The sequence below is a fragment of the Bombina bombina genome, chromosome 7 (assembly GCF_027579735.1).
Source record: "Bombina bombina isolate aBomBom1 chromosome 7, aBomBom1.pri, whole genome shotgun sequence".
Lineage (NCBI taxonomy): Eukaryota > Metazoa > Chordata > Amphibia > Anura > Bombinatoridae > Bombina > Bombina bombina.
In genome coordinates, this window is record NC_069505.1 from 194,290,539 (window position 1) to 194,309,500 (window position 18,962).

An 18,962-nucleotide genomic window follows, 5' to 3' on the forward strand; every position below is an offset into this window, starting at 1 on the left:
CTCAAAATTAGATTATATTTATCCGAGTCAGATTTGGGTGCCTGATCTGACTTCCTCTACTATTCATGCGTGTGCTTGGTCAGACCACTCCATAGTTCAGGTTAACATCAGGGAAACATACCAGATTAGCACAGCGCGCTCATGGAATTATGACCCTTATATCCTACAACAACCAGGCACACATGACTCCATTTTAAAAGCTATGTCAGAATATTGGACATTAAACATGGGCTCGACCTCCAACCCACTTAACACTTGGGCAGCACATAAACCTTTTATTAGAGGACTACTTATTAAAGAAAAAGCGGCCCTTACCAAGGCTAACAGAACCCAAATAGATACCTTACAAACCCAAATAGACAACCTCACAAAAATACACCAACAGGGCCTATCAGAAACAGTGTTCCAAGAGTTACAGGAAAAAAGAATAGAATTATCAACAATTATGAACAGGGCGTCTCTCAGGGCAGCACATAGACTTAAAGCACACTACTTTCTCTATTCTGATAAGCCAGATAAATATCTGGCACATAAGCTTAGAGAACAGACAAAGTCCTTTTCCATACCAATCTTGCAAAAGAATGATGGTACATACACTTCAAATCCACAAGACATAGCTGATAACTTTGCTCAATACTATGCCCATCTTTATGATGGGAAAAAAACAATGCAGAATGACCAGACAAAACAGACATTACACAGATTTTTAGATGAAGCTAAACTAACACCAATTGATAAAACAATAAGGGACGATTTAAATGCGAAGGTATCGACCAGGGAGGTTTTGATAGCCATTAAAGAACTTAAACCGGGAAAGGCAGCGGGCCCTGATGGGTTCCCAGGTGAATATTACCAACTCTTTAAATCAACCTTAACCCCACACGTGGTAACCCTCTGTAATGACATTCTGCAAGGTAGAGAAATCCCAAAAGAAATATTACAGGCAAAGATAGTAGTGATCCCCAAGCCAGGAAGGAATCCAAAATTATGCCAAAACTACAGGCCCATATCTTTAATCAATCAAGATATAAAATTTTTTACTAAGATTCTGGCAAATAGACTTAAAATACATCTACCCACCTTGATCCACCCGGATCAGGTGGGATTCATTTTAGGTAGAGAAGCCCCCGATAATATAAGACGCACGATCTCCCTGGTCGACTACCTAAATAAGACACGAACGCCTTCTCTGGTCCTGTCTTTGGACGCGGAGAAGGCGTTCGATAGAATAGACTGGGATTTTATGTTCGAGGTTTTAAACAAGCAAGGATTCAAAGGCCCATTTGTTCGAGCCCTTAGAGGCATCTATTCTAACCCCACAGCACACATTAGAGCGGCAGGTTACCAATCTAAAAGAATTAATATCCGTAATGGGACAAGACAGGGTTGCCCCTTATCACCTCTTCTATTCGCTATATGCATTGAGCCTTTGGCCGCAGTGATCCGTTTAACCTCGGAAGTCCATGGAGTCTCGATAGGTAGAGAAGAATTTAAAATATCTCTATTTGCAGATGACATTCTTCTCACCCTGACCAAACCGATGGAATCCCTGCCCCACTTATATCGTATACTACAAGATTATGCTGACATCTCAGGTTATAAGATCAACCAGGAGAAATGTGAGGCGATACCTATTGCCCTCCCAACCCATACTAAAAAGATCATTGAGGCTAATTTCTCATTTGCATGGGCCAAAGAGGCAATTAAATATCTAGGGGTGCGCTTATCAAATGACATCTCAGATCTTTATAGACTAAATTATGCACCTCTGTACAAAATAATTAGAAAAGAGATTAAAACTTGGAAAGCTGGAAACTTCTCTTGGTTTGGCCGATTATCGGCAGTCAAGATGAATGTTCTCCCTAGGCTGTTATACCTCTTTCGGGCTTTACCGATTAAAATACCATTACCAGAATTAAATAAACTTCAGACAGATTTAACCAGGTTTATAAGAGGGAGCAAGAAAGCCAGAATACCAGCACAAGTATTACTACAACACAAACAATTGGGAGGGGTAGGAGTACCTAATTTACTTAACTATTTTCAAGCAGCGAGACTAGCACAATCTACCCTAATGAGCAAAAAACAAAAAGAACTGAGATGGGTGAAGGTGGAGGCTCTGATCGCAGGATATCACAATTCTGAAGATATCTTATGGGTACATCCGAGAGATGTATCTAAATTGACTAAGGCCTCGAAAATAACAGGAGAAATGATGTCACTGTGGCATTCGCTCTCCACAACCTTTAAGCTTTTACCTTCAGATTCACTAATGAGGCCGCTGCGGACGTTGATGGGTCCAGATTTTCAGGGACTAATTGATAAATGGGCGAACAAGGGGCTCTATAGACTAGCAGATTTTTTACACAAAGGGAAAATAGCCACACACCAACAAATACAAGAAAAAATATTACCAGACAAATTGCATTGGTTTCTATACCTACAAATTACATCCACTATCTCAGGGGTTCTACCCCAACACCCCAGTCACAATCTGACGACACTAGAAAAACTCTGTAGTACTGATTCTCGACAGAAAAAAATAATATCCATTCTATACACAACATTACAGGCAGCCAAATATCCTTCTAAATCACTCCTAATGGAAAAGTGGGAAAAAGATATTAATATTACATATTCCAAAGAAGAGTGGGAAAAACATAATTTATGTAAGAACTTACCTGATAAATTCATTTCTTTCATATTAGCAAGAGTCCATGAGCTAGTGACGTATGGGATATACATTCCTACCAGGAGGGGCAAAGTTTCCCAAACCTTAAAATGCCTATAAATACACCCCTCACCACACCCACAATTCAGTTTAACGAATAGCCAAGAAGTGGGGTGATAAGAAAAAAGTGCGAAAGCATATAAAATAAGGAATTGGAATAATTGTGCTTTATACAAAAAAATCATAACCACCACAAAAAAAGGGCGGGCCTCATGGACTCTTGCTAATATGAAAGAAATTAATTTATCAGGTAAGTTCTTACATAAATTATGTTTTCTTTCATGTAATTAGCAAGAGTCCATGAGCTAGTGACGTATGGGATAATGACTACCCAAGATGTGGATCTTTCCACACAAGAGTCACTAGAGAGGGAGGGATAAAATAAAGACAGCCAATTCCTGCTGAAAATAATCCACACCCAAAATAAAGTTTAATGAAAAACATAAGCAGAAGATTCAAACTGAAACCGCTGCCTGAAGTACTTTTCTACCAAAAACTGCTTCAGAAGAAGAAAATACATCAAAATGGTAGAATTTGGTAAAAGTATGCAAAGAGGACCAAGTTGCCGCTTTGCAAATCTGATCAACCGAAGCTTCATTCCTAAACGCCCAGGAAGTAGAAACTGACCTAGTAGAATGAGCTGTAATCCTCTGAGGCGGAGTTTTACCCGACTCAACATAGGCAAGATGAATTAAAGATTTCAACCAAGATGCCAAAGAAATGGCAGAAGTTTTCTGGCCTTTCTAGAACCGGAAAAGATAACAAATAAACTAGAAGTCTTTCGGAAAGACTTAATAGCTTCAACATAATATTTCAAAGCTCTAACAACATCCAAAGAATGCAACGATTTCTCCTTAGAATTCTTAGGATTAGGACATAATGAAGGAACCACAATGTCTCTACTAATGTTGTTGGAATTCACAACTTAGGTAAAAATTCAAAAGAAGTTCGCAACACCGCCTTATCCTGATGAAAAATCAGAAAAGGAGACTCACAAGAAAGAGCAGATAATTCAGAAACTCTTCTGGCAGAAGAGATGGCCAAAAGGAACAAAACTTTCCAAGAAAGTAATTTAATGTCCAATGAATGCATAGGTTCAAATGGAGGAGCTTGAAGAGCCCCCAGAACCAAATTCAAACTCCAAGGAGGAGAAAAGTGACTTAATGACAGGCTTTATACGAACCAAAGCTTGTACAAAACAATGAATATCAGGAAGAATAGCAATCTTTCTGTGAAAAAGAACAGAAAGAGCAGAGATTTGTCCTTTCAAGGAACTTGCGGACAAACCCTTATCTAAACCATCCTGAAGAAACTGTAATATTCTCGGTATTCTAAAAGAATGCCAAGAAAAATGATGAGAAAGACACCAAGAAATATAAGTCTTCCAGACTCTATAATATATCTCTCTGGATACAGATTTACGAGCCTGTAACATAGTATTAACCACAGAGTCAGAGAAACCTCTTTGACCAAGAATCAAGCGTTCAATCTCCATACCTTTAAATTTAAGGATTTCAGATCCTGATAGAAAAAAGGACCTTGAGACAGAAGGTCTGGTCTTAACGGAAGAGTCCACGGTTGGCAAGAGGCCATCCGGACAAGATCCGCATACCAAACCTGTGAGGCCATGCCGGAGCTACCAGCAGAACAAACGAGCATTCCTTCAGAATCTTGGAGATTACTCTTGGAAGAAGAACTAGAGGCGGAAAGATATAGGCAGGATGATACTTCCAAGGAAGTGATAATGCATCCACTGCCTCCGCCTGAGGATCCCGGGATCTGGACAGATACCTGGGAAGTTTCTTGTTTAGATGAGAAGCCATCAGATCTATTTCTGGAAGTTCCCACATTTGAACAATCTGAAGAAATACCTCTGGGTGAAGAGACCATTCGCCCGGATGCAATGTTTGGCGACTGAGATAATCCGCTTTCCAATTGTCCATACCTGGGATATGAACCGCAGAGATTAGACAGGAGCTGGATTCCGCCCAAACCAAAATTCAAGATACTTCTTTCATAGCTAGAGGATTGTGAGTCCCTCCTTGATGATTGATGTATGCCACAGTTGTGACATTGTCTATCTGAAAACAAATGAACAACTCTCTCTTCAGAAGAGGCCAAGACTGAAGAGCTCTGAAAATTGCACGGAGTTCCAAAATATTGATCGGAAATCTCACCTCCTGAGATTCCCAAACCCCTTGTGCCGTCAGATACCCCCACACAGCTCCCCAACCTGTAAGACTTGCATCTGTTGAGATTATAGTCCAGGTCGGAAGAACAAAGAAGCCCCCTGAACTAAACGATGGTGATCTGTCCACCATGTCAGAGAGTGTCGTAAAATCGGTTTAAAGATATTAATTGAGATATCTTGAGTAATCCCTGTACCATTGGTTCAGCATACAGAGCTGAAGAGGTCGCATGTGAAAACGAGCAAAGGAGATCGCATCTAATGCGGCAGTCCTAAGACCCAACATTTCCATGCATAAGGCTACCAAAGGGAATGATTGTGACTGAAGGTTTTGACAAGCTGATATCAATGTTAAACTTCTCTTGTCTGACAAGGACAGAGTCATAGACACTGAATCTATCTAGAAACCTAAAAAGGTTACCCTTGTCTGAGGAATCAATGAACTGATTGGTAAATTGATCCTCCAACCATGAACTTGAAGAAACAACACAAGTCGATTCGTATGAGATTCTTCGAAAATGAGAAGACTGAGCAAGTACCAAGATATCGTCCAAATAAGGAAATACCAAAACCCTGTTCTCTGATTACAGAAAGAAGGGCACCGAGAACCTTTGAAAAAAATTCTTGGAACTGAGGCTAGGCCAAACGGTAGAGCCACAAAACCGGTAATGCTTGTCTAAAAAGAGAATCTCAGACACTAAAAGTGATCTGGATGAATCGGAATATGCAGATACACATCCTGTAAATCTATTGTAGACATATAATGCCCTTGCTAAACAAAAGGCAGGATAGTCCTACAGGAACCATCTTGAATGTTGGTATCCTAACATAACAATTCAATAATGATAGATCCGGAACTGGTCTGAAGGAATTGACCTTCTTTGGTACAATGAAGAGATAAAATAAAACCCCAGCCCCTGTTCCAGAACTGGAACTGGCATAAATACTCCAGCCAACTCTAGATCTGAAACACATTTCAGAAATGCTGAGCCTTTGCTGTGTTAACTGGGACACGGGAAAGAAAAAAATCTCTTAGCAGGAGGCCTTAACTTGAAGCCAATTCTGTACCTTTCTGAAACAATGTTCTGAAACCAGAGATTGAGAACGGAATTGATCCAAATTTCTTTGAAGAAAACGTAATCTGCCCCATACCAGCTGAGCTGGAATAAGGGCCGCACCTTCATAGGTACTTAGGAGCTGGCTATAGGTTTCTATAAGGCTTGGATATATTCCAAACTGGAAATAGTTTCCAAACTGATACCGCTCCTGAGGATGAAGGATCAGGCTTTTGTTCCTTGTTGTGAGGAAAGGAACGAAAATGATTATTTACCCTGGAAAGAAAGGGAAAGCAAAGTTGACTTAGAAGACATATCAGCATTCCAAGTTTAATCCATAAAGCTTTTCTAGCTAAAATAGCTAGAGACATATACCTGACATCAACTCTAATGATATCAAAAGATGGTATCACCAATAAAATTATTAGCATGTTATAGAATAATAATAATGCTATAAAATTATGATCTGTTACTTGTTGCGCTAAAGCTTCTAACCAAAAAGTTGAAGCTGCAGCAACATCCGCTAAAAATATAGCAGGTCTAAGAAGATTACCTGAACATAAGTAAGCTTTTCTTAGAAAGGATTCAATTTTCCTATCTAAAGGATCCTTAAATGAAGTACTATCTGCCGTAGGAATAGTAGTACATTAGCAGGAGTAGAGACAGCCCCATAACCTTAGGGATTTTTTGTCCCAAAAAACTCTAATCTGTCAGATGGCACAGGATATAATTGCTTAAACGTCTAGAAGGAGTAAATAAATTACCCAAATTATTCCATTCCCTGGAAATTACTTCAGAAATAGCATCAGGGAGATTAAACACTTCTGGAATAACTACAGGAGATTTAAAAACCTTATTTAAACGTTTAGATTTAGTATCAAGAGGACCAGAATCCTCTATTTCTAATGCAATTAATACTTCTTTAAATAAAGAATGAATAAATTCCATCTTGAACAAATACAAAGATTTATCAGCATCAACCTCTGAGACAGAAACCTCTGAACCAGAAGAACCATTATCAGTATCAGAATGATGATGTTCATTTAAAAATTCATCTGAAAAAAGAGAAGTTTTAAAAGACTTTTGTAAACTAGAAGGAGAAATAACAGACATAGCCTTCTTAATGTATTTTAAAAAATAAAATCTCTTATGTTTTATCAGGAACACTCTGAAAATTAGATGTTGACGGAACAGCAACAGGTAATGTAACAGTACTAAAGGAAATTTTATCTGCATTAATAAGTTTGTCATGACATGCAATACAAACAACAGCTGGAGAAACAGATACCAAAAATTAAAGCAGATACACTTAGCTTGGTAGCTCCAGCACTAGACAGCGATTTTCCTGTAGTATCTTCTGACTCAGATGCAACGTGAGACATCTTGCAATATGTAAGAGAAAAAACAACATATAAAGCAAAATTGATCAAATTCCTTAAATGACAGTTTCAGGAATGGGAAAAAATGCCAAAGAACAAGCTTCTAGCAACCAGAAGCAATGAAAAAATAAGACTTAAATAATGTGGAGACAAAAGCGACGCCCATATTTTTTAGCGCCAAATAAGACGCCCACATTATTTGGCGCCTAAATGCTTTTGGCGCCAAAAATGACGCCACATCCGGAACGCCGACATTTTTGGCGCAAAATAACGTCAAAAAAATGACGCAACTTCCGGCGACACGTATGACGCCGGAAACGGAAAATAATTTTTTGCGCCAAAAAAGTCCGCGCCAAGAATGACGCAATAAAATGAAGCATTTTCAGCCCCCGCGAGCCTAACAGCCCACAGGGAAAAAGAGTCAAATTTTTGAAGGTAAGAAAAAATGAATAATTTAAATGCATAATCCCAAATATGAAACTGACTGTCTGAAAAATAAGGAAAGTTGAACATTCTGAGTCAAGGCAAATAAATGTTTGAATACATATATTTAGAACTTTATAAACAAAGTGCCCAACCATAGCTTAGAGTGTCACAGAAAATAAGATTTACTTACCCCAGGACACTCATCTACATGTTTGTAGAAAGCCAAACCAGTACTGAAACGAGAATCAGCAGAGGTAATGGTATATATAAGAGTATATCGTCGATCTGAAAAGGGAGGTAAGAGATGAATCTCTACGACCGATAACAGAGAACCTATGAAATAGACCCCGTAGAAGGAGATCACTGCATTCAAATAGGCAATACTCTCCTCACATCCCTCTGACATTCACTGCACGCTGAGAGGAAAACCGGGCTCCAACTTGCTGCGGAGCGCATATCAACGTAGAATCTAGCACAAACTTACTTCACCACCTCCATCGGAGGCAAAGTTTGTAAAACTGAATTGTGGGTGTGGTGAGGGGTGTATTTATAGGCATTTTAAGGTTTGGGAAACTTTGCCCCTCCTGGTAGGAATGTATATCCCATACGTCACTAGCTCATGGACTCTTGCTAATTACATGAAAGAAAGATCTTTTATAATTCGGGCAAGGGCATGATCAGTGCAGATCTGAAAGAAAATTGTATTAAAACTGCTTTTAGATGGTATCTCACTCCGATGATAACATCACATTACACTCAAAATGGCAGCAGGAAGTGTTACAGAGGCTGTGAGGAGGCTGGAACATATATCCATATGTGGTGGGAATGCCCTATGGTACAACAGATATGGACTAACTTATCTAAATTGTTAAGTAATGTGTTAACAGAAAATATTACCCTAACTATAACCCAAGCATTATTAAACGAACATATAAAACACTTTAACTCAGCCACAAACACATTCATACACATTTTATGCACAGCTACTAGAATTTGTGTTGCGCGCTACTGGAAGGTAGGGACGCCATCATGGGGGGAAGTAATGGGGAAGATTGAGACAATATACAATCTATCTGAATCAGCTTCATTTATACAAGCCAACCACGAACAGTTTTTAAAAGTCTGGAACTATTGGATTCTTAGTGGACACTAATTAAATAATTAAATATAGACAGAAAAGCTAGCTTCCCAAATATCTTAACTCGGATGCAAAGATTATACTAGGTAACTGATCAAATTTAAAAATAAAAAGACGACAATGGACTGTAGACACTTATAAATGCTCAAGAGAGGAGGGGTTCCCTCCCCGGATTGTCGTCGGGGAATGAGAATGAACAGGCAAGTTGATGTTTGATATCACATTGAGTGTGGGGGGGGAGGTGGGGAGTTAAATGTTTAATGTTTATTGTTATAGTTTAAATAGGAGGGAAAAGAGGGAAAAGTTTTAAGAAAACACAGCGAAACGACATGGAGAGACAGGGAGTGCCATGGAAAATTTCATATCTTCTGTTACTGATCTGCTGCACTTCCTGATCCTTGTCGCTATTTATGATTATATGTTAGATCACACTGACTACCAGATTCTGCTGATCTACACAACCAACTATCGACCACTCACTGGGTAGATTCACCCCATGACAAACCTTGGCTGCGGAATCATAATATCTACCATTGACTCTTAACTATTGGACTTATATTAAATAGAAAGAGAGATGAAGGTATTGAATAAGAATTGTATACGGTGTGATGTACTTTATTTATTTTTTGCAATAAAAATTATTTCAACTAAAGATCAATAATGCCGCATACTGCCAGGAGACAGTCTAAACCCCAGAATAAAATGAAGAAGACAGTCTTAGACCATTTTTCTTTTCCAACAGCCAGAGCACCGTCTCAGTCGGCCTCTAGCCATGCTGACCAGGATTCTCAAGATGGGGACTCTGAATCTAGTGTCAATTCCTGTGTGACTGCTTCTAAATATATTACGGAGACAACTATGCAGAAACTGTTGGCCGCCCAAACAATCTCAATCACCCAAGAGATCCATCGCAGCTCGGCTGAGCTCCGGAAGGACATTTCTGAGATTGGGGAGCGGGTAGATGCCTTGCAGCGCAAACAGGACGACTTAACCACCAACCATACTAATCTCCTGGCATACTCTGATTCCTTGGCGGACCAGATCACACAGCTGGAATACAAATTAGCCGATCTAGAGGACAGATCGAGACGCAGCAATATTCGCTACCGAGGTATTCCAGAGGCTGTCTTACCCACCGATTTACAGAACTTTCTTTCAGAATTATTTAAGGAACTTTTGGGGACCTTCACTATGACTTCCACCACTCTGGAGCGATGCCATAGAGCGCTTAGACCCAGAGCGCTCTCGTCTGAAAAACCCAGAGACGTAGTTGTATGTTTCCACAGCTACAGCCTTAAGGATCAGATTCTGCAGGTAGCCTTCAGTAAACCTCCCTTATCTGAAAAGTTCACGAACATTCAATTGTTACAGGACTTGTCTCAACACACTTCAACAAAGGAGACTGCTCTCTCCAATAACTGAGGTCCTAAGACGAGAGAATATAAAATATAGATGGGGCTTTCCAACCAAAATTTTCATTACAAAGGACAATCAGTCACATACTGTGGCTAACCTCAACCAAGGCTTCACACTTCTTGAATCCTGGGGCCTCCGCCCACCTACGAGCAACCACCAACCTTCATCTTCACAGACAAGGCTCAGAGCCTCGGCCCCTGAGTGGCAAGTTAAGGAGCAGAGGCCCAAACGGCAAAAACATCTGACCCCCCACAGGAGGCGGTCCCCTAAAAGGACTATGCCTATGGATTCTGTTTCTTATCAAACTGGGCCCACAGTTACAAGAGGAGTGTTTACCTCATTTTGTCTATGCTGTTATCGCTGTTCTTAATCCTGGTTTGCAGGCCATAGCATTATTCTATTGTTACAGGGTTACATAAGTTAAGTTATTTGTTATTCTATATTTCGGTTCATTACTGCTTTTTGAAATGCAATATTCAATTGTCAATGTTAGTTATATTATTGGGTCAAACCGCCCGGTCTTTTTGTTAGACCTAGGTTATCTCCCCTCCAATTAGCCCCTATGTTGGGCTCACCCTGGTGGACTATTTCCACCACAACAACTATGCATTTACTGTGTAAAACCTATATTGCTTCTTCTAAGTTCTTAATCTCTCTTTTCCCCACTTTTCCTGCTTCCTCCTTCAGGCTCTTGCTACAAGGATGTTCTCCACATCACCCAAATGGCTGATAGAGACACCTTAAAGTTTCTCTCACACAATGTAAGAGGGTTAAATTTGTCTGGTAAGCGTAGTGTCTTCCTCATATCCCTCAGGTACTCAAACCCAGATGTAGTCTTCCTCCAGGAGACACATTGGAAGGTTGGTGACATCCCCACACTTTTCTCTAAACACTACACCACCCTGATCCTCGCCCCCTTTACTACTAAAGCTAGAGGCGTTGCCATCCTTATACACAAACGCTTGGCGTGCAAAATTACTTTTCAAGAAGTAGATCCCCAAGCTAGATATATTATTCTTAACTGTAGACTCAATCAATGTATGTACACGCTAGTCTCGGTCTATCTCCCTAATTCAGGTCAATGTAAATACCTGCGTAAAATACTAATTGCAGTTGATAAATACAAACAGGGCAGAGTCATCATGGGTGGAGACTTTAACCTTGTCTGGGATCCTCTATTAGATAAAAAAACTAACAAACCAAATCCTAAAGAGCATAGATTGGATACTCTCTCACTTAAATTCAGGTCCCTTATGATTGCTTTTGGATACTATGACATCTGGCGCACTTTCCATACAAAGGATAGAGACTACACACATTTTTCCCCTCCCCATCTAACCTACACTAGATTAGACTACATTTTTAGCCATTCCCAGAATCTAGATCAAGTTAAGGACACTAACATCCACTTGTGTGCATGGTCTGATCATGAACAAGTGTCGCTCAGTCTATAATTCCTTTGTTTTACCTCACCCACCAACATGGTCAATGCCACACACCATACTTACTGATATTCCCTTTCGACAAGAATTAGAGAAAGATTTAAGAGAACTAATCACTTTGAATGACACTCAAGCAGTAGCGGATGATACCCTTTGGGGGGGGGCTTTTAAAGCCTCAGTTAGAGGAATATTACTAAGAAAGCAGGCCATAATTAGGAAGGCCCGGGGGTTTCCCCTTTCACTAGCCTTTAGCAAACTCACTGAATTGGAGAAGCTTAACCGACTACATCCTTCCCCAGCACACTCCACTGCCATAAAGGAAATAAAAGCTTATATCTGTACCCTAGAATTAAAACGGACACAACAGCAGTTGCTGAAACTTAGACAATTATTTTATTATAAAGGAAACAAAGCAGACACTATGCTAGCCAATAAGCTTAGACATAGAGAAAGTGCCTCCCGCATACAAACCTTAAAGCATAAGGGTCGATCCTCCACGCTACCGAATCAAATAGGGTCTATGTTCAATTCTTATTATGAAAAACTATATAACATCCGATCCTCAGAATCCCCCCACTGCCATCGCATTACCCTCCATTCAACAGACTCTCAAACATCTTAAGGTACCCTACCCTGTTAGATGAACAACGGGACTCCCTTAAAGCACTAATATCCATGATTGAAATTAAACAAGTAATCAACTCTTTAAAACCACTTAAGGCCCCTGGCCCAGACGGATTCCCCGCGTTATTTTATAAAACCTATAAAAAGGAGCTTATCCCCATTCTTCACAGATTTTTTCAATACTCTGGTTCCCGAGGCTCCTTCAAACAGGAGTTTCTCGAAGCCGCTATTATCACAATCCCTAAGCCCGGAAAGGACCCCTCCCTATGTCCCAGCTACCGGCCTATATCACTAATTAATACAGATATAAAAATTTATTCCAAGATCTTAGCGAATCGTATGGCGACTCTTTTACCTAGCTTAATTAATGTGGACCAAGTAGGTTTTATCCACAATCGCGAAGGCCCTGATAATACTAGACGTCTTCTTAATATTGTTATGGAAGCCACTAGAATGGGGAAGCCCTTTTCGGTTGTCTCTTTAAACGCCGAAAAGGCGTTTGACCGGGTTCGCTGGGAGTATCTATGGGAGGTCCTGGATGTTTTCAGGTTCCCTACAGAAACCCAATCCTGGATAAGGGCCTTATACTCGTGCCCAACGGCTAGGGTAAGGGGCATGGGATTTTGCTTTGACCTTTTCCCCTTGACCAACGGGACAAGACAGGGGTGCCCTCTGTCTCCCCTACTTTTTGCCCTTGCGATAGAACCCCTTGCTGAGCTCACACATCAGGACTCCTCTATTTCCGGGATTACCTTACATGGTACCACTCATAAAATTGCTCTCTTTGCTGACGATATCACAATATTTACATCTGTCCCCCAAACCACTATCCCTGCCCTCCTATCTTTGTTGAAACGATTTGGTAACATGTCTTATTATAAACTTAACACCTCAAAGACTGAATACTACTCCAAGGGCTTCCCGATAGACTACACCAAGACCCTTATGCAAACCTATGGTTTCACCCATAAGTCTGACAATATTAAACATTTAGGTATCTTTATCTCACCCAACAAAGCTCAACTGATTCGAGACAATTACACCCCCCTCCTATCCGAACTAAGATCTCTAACTACCAAATGGGACTATAAGTCAATTTCATGGTTAGGGAGGATTACGGCTCTTAAGATGTCGTTTTTACCAAAACTAACTTACCTCTTTCGGTGCCTGCCTATAAGACTTCCACGATGTTTGCTGTTGCAGTTTCAAAGTGTCTTTTCCAAATATATGTGGTTGGGCAAACCAGCCAGAGTAACACAAAACACTCCAATACCCAAAATCCCTGGGGGGGGGGGGGGTTGCTTCCCCCTCTGTTACCCGTTACTATGAAGCAGCTATGCTTTCCCATATTTCACACTGGGGTAATACAACCTGTTCGAGTAGGTGGCGTGCCCTCGAGCAAGCATCTTTACCTAACCACATTCACTTACATGATTTAATTTGGATCCCCCCGCACTGTAGACGCACCCTCAATATCGAAAACTGTATAATTAAAGAATGTCGTAGTTCTTGGGATAAATTGAGACACTACTCAGGAGTATCCCCCCATCCCTCACCTATTCATTCCCTCGCTGGTCTATTGTTAGGCCTCCCTGATGCGCACCCTAATACTTGGTTCAATATGGGCCTCTCTTTGGTCTCTGACTTAATGTCACCCCACCCTCCAGACACATACTTACTCTTGACCCAACTTATTGGCACACAGGTCACTCCTCCCAGACTAAGATTTGAATATACCGGCATTAAAAGTATTTTGAGATCTTGGGGATTTACCCTGCCAACGCCCCGCCCCTTGACCGTTTGGGAAACTATGTAAAAAAGGAGGCAGAAAAATTTGTAGACCCCTAACTCATTTCTACTGGTTTGTGGAGGGGGCAACCCCTGATGGTAAGGTTTCACATATCACCAAATGGGAAGACATTCTACATGCGCATTTCCCTCAGCTCCTCTGGACTAGTGCCTTTGATCTAACGACAAAAGCCATACACTGTACGACCCTCTTTGAATCCTACTATAAATTGCTCTCCCATTGGAATTTTACCCCAATGAGACTTTTTAAACTTAGCCTGAGCTCCACGCCCCAGTGCTGGAGACTTTGTTGGAAACCGGGAGACTCCCTTCACATTTGGTGGACCTGTCCCAAACTCAAACCTCAAGGTGTATACCCTATTAACCAAACTAAATATACATATCCCAAAATCTCCAGAAACCGCTTTATTGCATGTGGGCCTACACTCCCTTCCTAAGTATCAGAGATACTTTTGTGTGTACCTTTTCTCAGCCACCAGACTGGCAATTACTAGAGAATGGAAGAGCCAATACCCTCTGAGCTGGTCTGCTGTCTCAGACATTATGGCCTTTATCAATTCTATGGAACGTAATGTATTTTATACTCTAGATAAAATTGATCTCTTCGAAATGATATGGGAAGAACGGACTAAATTATTTAGTCCCAATTGGCTCCCTAGGTCAGATTTTTAGATGGTTCACCCATGCCCATTCTGCTTGCACGTCTTTTATACAAGGGTCCCTCTTCTCTTCTCTCCCCTTCCTTTCCCCTCTCTCCCTTTCTTCTTTTTTCTCTTTCCCTCTCTCTCTCTTTAACCTTATCTTTATTATCTGCTTACAATCCCTTCTTGTTCTTAGTTGCACCGTGTTTCTCACGGTATCTCCTGATATAATTAATGAGCTATTAGTGTCAATCGGGTTTTCTAGTACTTGTAATATGATGTTTCATGTTTGACTTTATATTTCCCCCTGTGTTTGGGAATTTTTTTTGTATTTTCAGATTTTTTTTTCAATAAAGCTTTAAAACCTTAAAAAAAAAATAAATAAATAAATAAATAAATAAAATAAAATAAACTTACTTCACCACCTCCATAGGAGGCAAAATTTGTAAAAACTGAATTGTGGGTGTGGTGAGGGGTGTATTTATAGGCATTTTGAGTTTTGGGAAACTTTGCCCCTCCTGGTAGGATTGTATATCCCATACGTCACTAGCTCATGGACTCTTGCCAATTACATGAAAGAAATCAGGATTATCAACAGGAATCCCAGCCTCTGGAGACACAGCACTGGTAGAAGGTAAATACTAAACTGACATTTTACGCTTCCTTGAAGGCAAGAGAGTTGCCAACATTTGAAAAAGAATGACTTGATGAAATCACACCCTGAACAAAGAAGTAGAGCTCCCATGTAAGGGACAAACATAAAGAGCAGCAATACCCATTGAAGCAGCATTAGGTTGGTCTGAGAACCATTAACATATTTAAAACACATAAATAAGCTGGAGGAGATACCTCAGTCTTTTTACAATAAACACAATTAAAGTTGGTAGGAAAGTGTTTAAAGGACCCAGCTTCTAAGGTAGATTTAGGGACAGAATCATAAGGCTGCATTATAGCACTGAACTACTATAGGGAGAAATGGGCCTCAGCATAGACTGAAAGGGGCCTCAGCATGGACACAAAGACAAACACTGTTTCTGGTAGGGTTTGAGGGGTTTTATAGAGCTCTTGTGGTTTGGGAATCTTTGCCTTCTCCTAGTGGTCAGGAAAGGTAATTTCAAGGAGTAATGGACCGTGGACTCTCACCAACTGTATGAAAGAAAAATAATAAAAAAAAAGTGTCCAGAAGTGCTATAAACGGTTAAAATAGGGTGTACAATTATATGTGTCCAGGCTATTTGAAACCTGCGAACATGTTCATACTAATAACTAGTGGGCTATGAAGGTGCAGGTACATACCACTCAGCACCTGCATCCACTGTGCTTACCTCAGTTGCAACAACTTGCCATACTAGACATTGCGAGCATGATGCCAATAATCAAAATCATTAACAGCATCTACAACACAGAGGATTGGTGGATAAGTGCACATTTCACCTGGATAGGATGTGGATCCACAAGGAGCCGCTGACTGTAGACCAGTGGATTGGTGGACAAGTGTACGTTTGACCTACGGAGGGCTGTTGATCCACAAGGAGCAGCTCTTTGTAGATCAGGGGATTGGTAGACCAGTGCCCATTTCACCTAGGACCAGGGGATTGGTGGACAAGTCAATATTTCACCTGTGTGGCCTGTGATATTTATCATTGAGAAAAGATCTTTGATTACCTGGCTGATAACTCCTTTTATACCCCTCTGACCAACAGGGTAGTGAGATAAAGGGCCTTAGACCAGTTAGAGGACCCCTATAGATGATGAATCGAACTTGCACTTCAAATTTCACCAAACACCTCATCAAGAAGGCAAAGAAAATAACGGAGGATCATGGGAAGTAAGAGGGATTTAAAGCTTTGGTGTGTTGGATTATCTTTTGCCACCTCCTAGTGGTCAGGAGGGGAATTCGCACATGGGATGACTCTCACCCTCTGATGAAAGAAATTGCATGCTCTACCTGAATCATGAACATTTAATGCACTGAATGTGATCCTCCTGTATCTATAAGCTAAACAGGAAAGAATTAGCCACCTTATACCCTCTGGGAGTTGGAGCGATCACGGCACAGAGTAACCTAAATGGGTTTTATTTTAAAAGCTTCAGATACAGACAAATGGGAATTCAAATTAGAGGAGTATTTATTTCATTATAAGTCATACCTGAGAAAACGTCTTTAATTCCTTTGATGCCAGTAATGATCAAACAAAGAAGCTTGTTTACAGGCAGTCACAGCATGGTCTGAGTCACGATTAACCTGCCTTTTATCTCAGTGACATTTTTGTATCTGCTTTTAAACTGTCCTAGAAAAGAAGTCCAATCCCACAAAATAAATTACAGGAAGATAATACAGCAAAGCTCCAGTGGTTCTGTTATAAGTCTGCGAGGCATATGCATTGTGCACTGCTGTAATGTCACACTTTCTGTAGCTGTTAACACTGCGACACAGAAACAATGCGCCAACTACACCTGTACATAAATATCATATCAATATCGCTTTCATTAAAATAAAAACAGCTAAACATGCAGATTCTGGGGCGGGGAAGACATCTTACCTTTATAGTCACAGCTGTGGCTTTGATGATGAAATCATTGACAGAAACTTTAATGTCATCTGGGGGGAAAACAGAGAAAGAAGACAAAATGTAGATGAACATACAACTTGTGCACAGAAATCATAACATATTTTGGTTTCCAATAAAAGCACAAATACACTAAACTGCTGTAGATTAAAGGGACACTGAACCATTTTTTTCTATCATGATTCGGATAGAGCATGCAATTTTAAGCAACTTTCTAATTTACTCCTATTATCAAATTCTTTTCATTTTCTTGTTATCTTTATTTGAAAAGGAAAAAATGTAAGTTTAGATGCCGTCCCATTTTTGGTGAACACACTGTGTTGTTCTTGCTGATTGGTGGGTAAATTCACCTACCAATAAACAAGTGCTTTCCATGGTGCTGAACCAAAAAAATAGCTTACATGCCTTATTTTTCAAATAAAGAAAGCAAGAGAACGAATTAAAAATGATAATAGGAGTAAATAAGAAAGTTTTTTTTTTTTAAATTGCATGCTCTATCTGAATCACAAAAGAAAAAATTTGGGTTCAGTGTCCCTTTAAGTAAAATGTGTGTTATGTGCCTACACCAGTCTGTGCGTGTAATTATGTGCATGTGTACATCTGTGTGTGAGTGTGATTATATGCATGCATCCGTCCGTGTAGGTGTTTGTGATTATGTGCATATCTGCGTCTGTCTGGTTTAACAGTAACCAGTATTATTACTACACATAGGTACCTCTGCTCTCACAGGTGCAGGTGGTATTTGTCATACAATAGCCAGCACCAGCTAACAAAGAGCAGAAGCACAGAGAGGTTATTTTCTGCTGCTATCCCACTATGCGTAACTCTTTTGGTTTGTTACTTGTGTGCCTGAACCATATACCCTGCAAATCTGTCTGTTGTCCTGCTGCTATCCCACTCTGTGTAACTCTCTTTTGTTATGCCACTTGTGTACCTGTACCTACTCTGAGTAACTCACTTTTGTTATGCCACTTGTGTGCCTGTACCTACTCTGTGCAACTCCCTTTTGTTATGCCACTTGTGTGCCTGTACCTACTCTGTGCAACTCCCTTTTGTTATGCCACTTGTGACTGTACCTACTCTGTGTAACTCCCTTTTGTTATGCCACTTGTGTTCCTGTACCTACTCTGTGTAACTCACTTTTGTTATGCCACTTGTGTGCCTGTACCTACTCTGTGTAATTCTCTTTTGTTATGCCACTTGTGCCTGTACCTACTCTGTGTAACTCCCTTTTGTTATGCCACTTGTGTACCTGTACCTACTCTGTGTAACTCACTTTTGTTATGTCAATTGTGTGCCTGTACCATATACTGCAAATCTGACTGTGTTCCTGCTGCTACCCTGCTCTGTGTTACTCTCTCTAATATGTCACTTGTGTTCCTGTACCATATACTGCAAATCTGACTGTTGTCCTGCTGCTACCCTGCTCTGTGTAACGCTCTCTGGTATGTCACTTGTGACTGTACTATATACTACAAATATGACAGTAGTCCTTCTGCTATCCTACTCTATAACTGTCTGGTATGTCACTTGTGTGTCTGTA

At 40.4% G+C, this 18,962-nt stretch overlaps 1 protein-coding gene across 1 annotated transcript in view; it reads right to left on the bottom strand.

The window, feature by feature from the left end:
* Positions 1–18,962, bottom strand: part of PDHX (pyruvate dehydrogenase complex component X) — a 419,248-nt gene that overhangs the window by 105,760 nt on the left and 294,526 nt on the right. Inside the window, exon 8 of the mRNA XM_053720527.1 lies at positions 17,393–17,451. Coding sequence (XP_053576502.1) covers positions 17,393–17,451 — 59 coding nt within the window. The remainder of the gene's footprint in view (positions 1–17,392; positions 17,452–18,962) is intronic.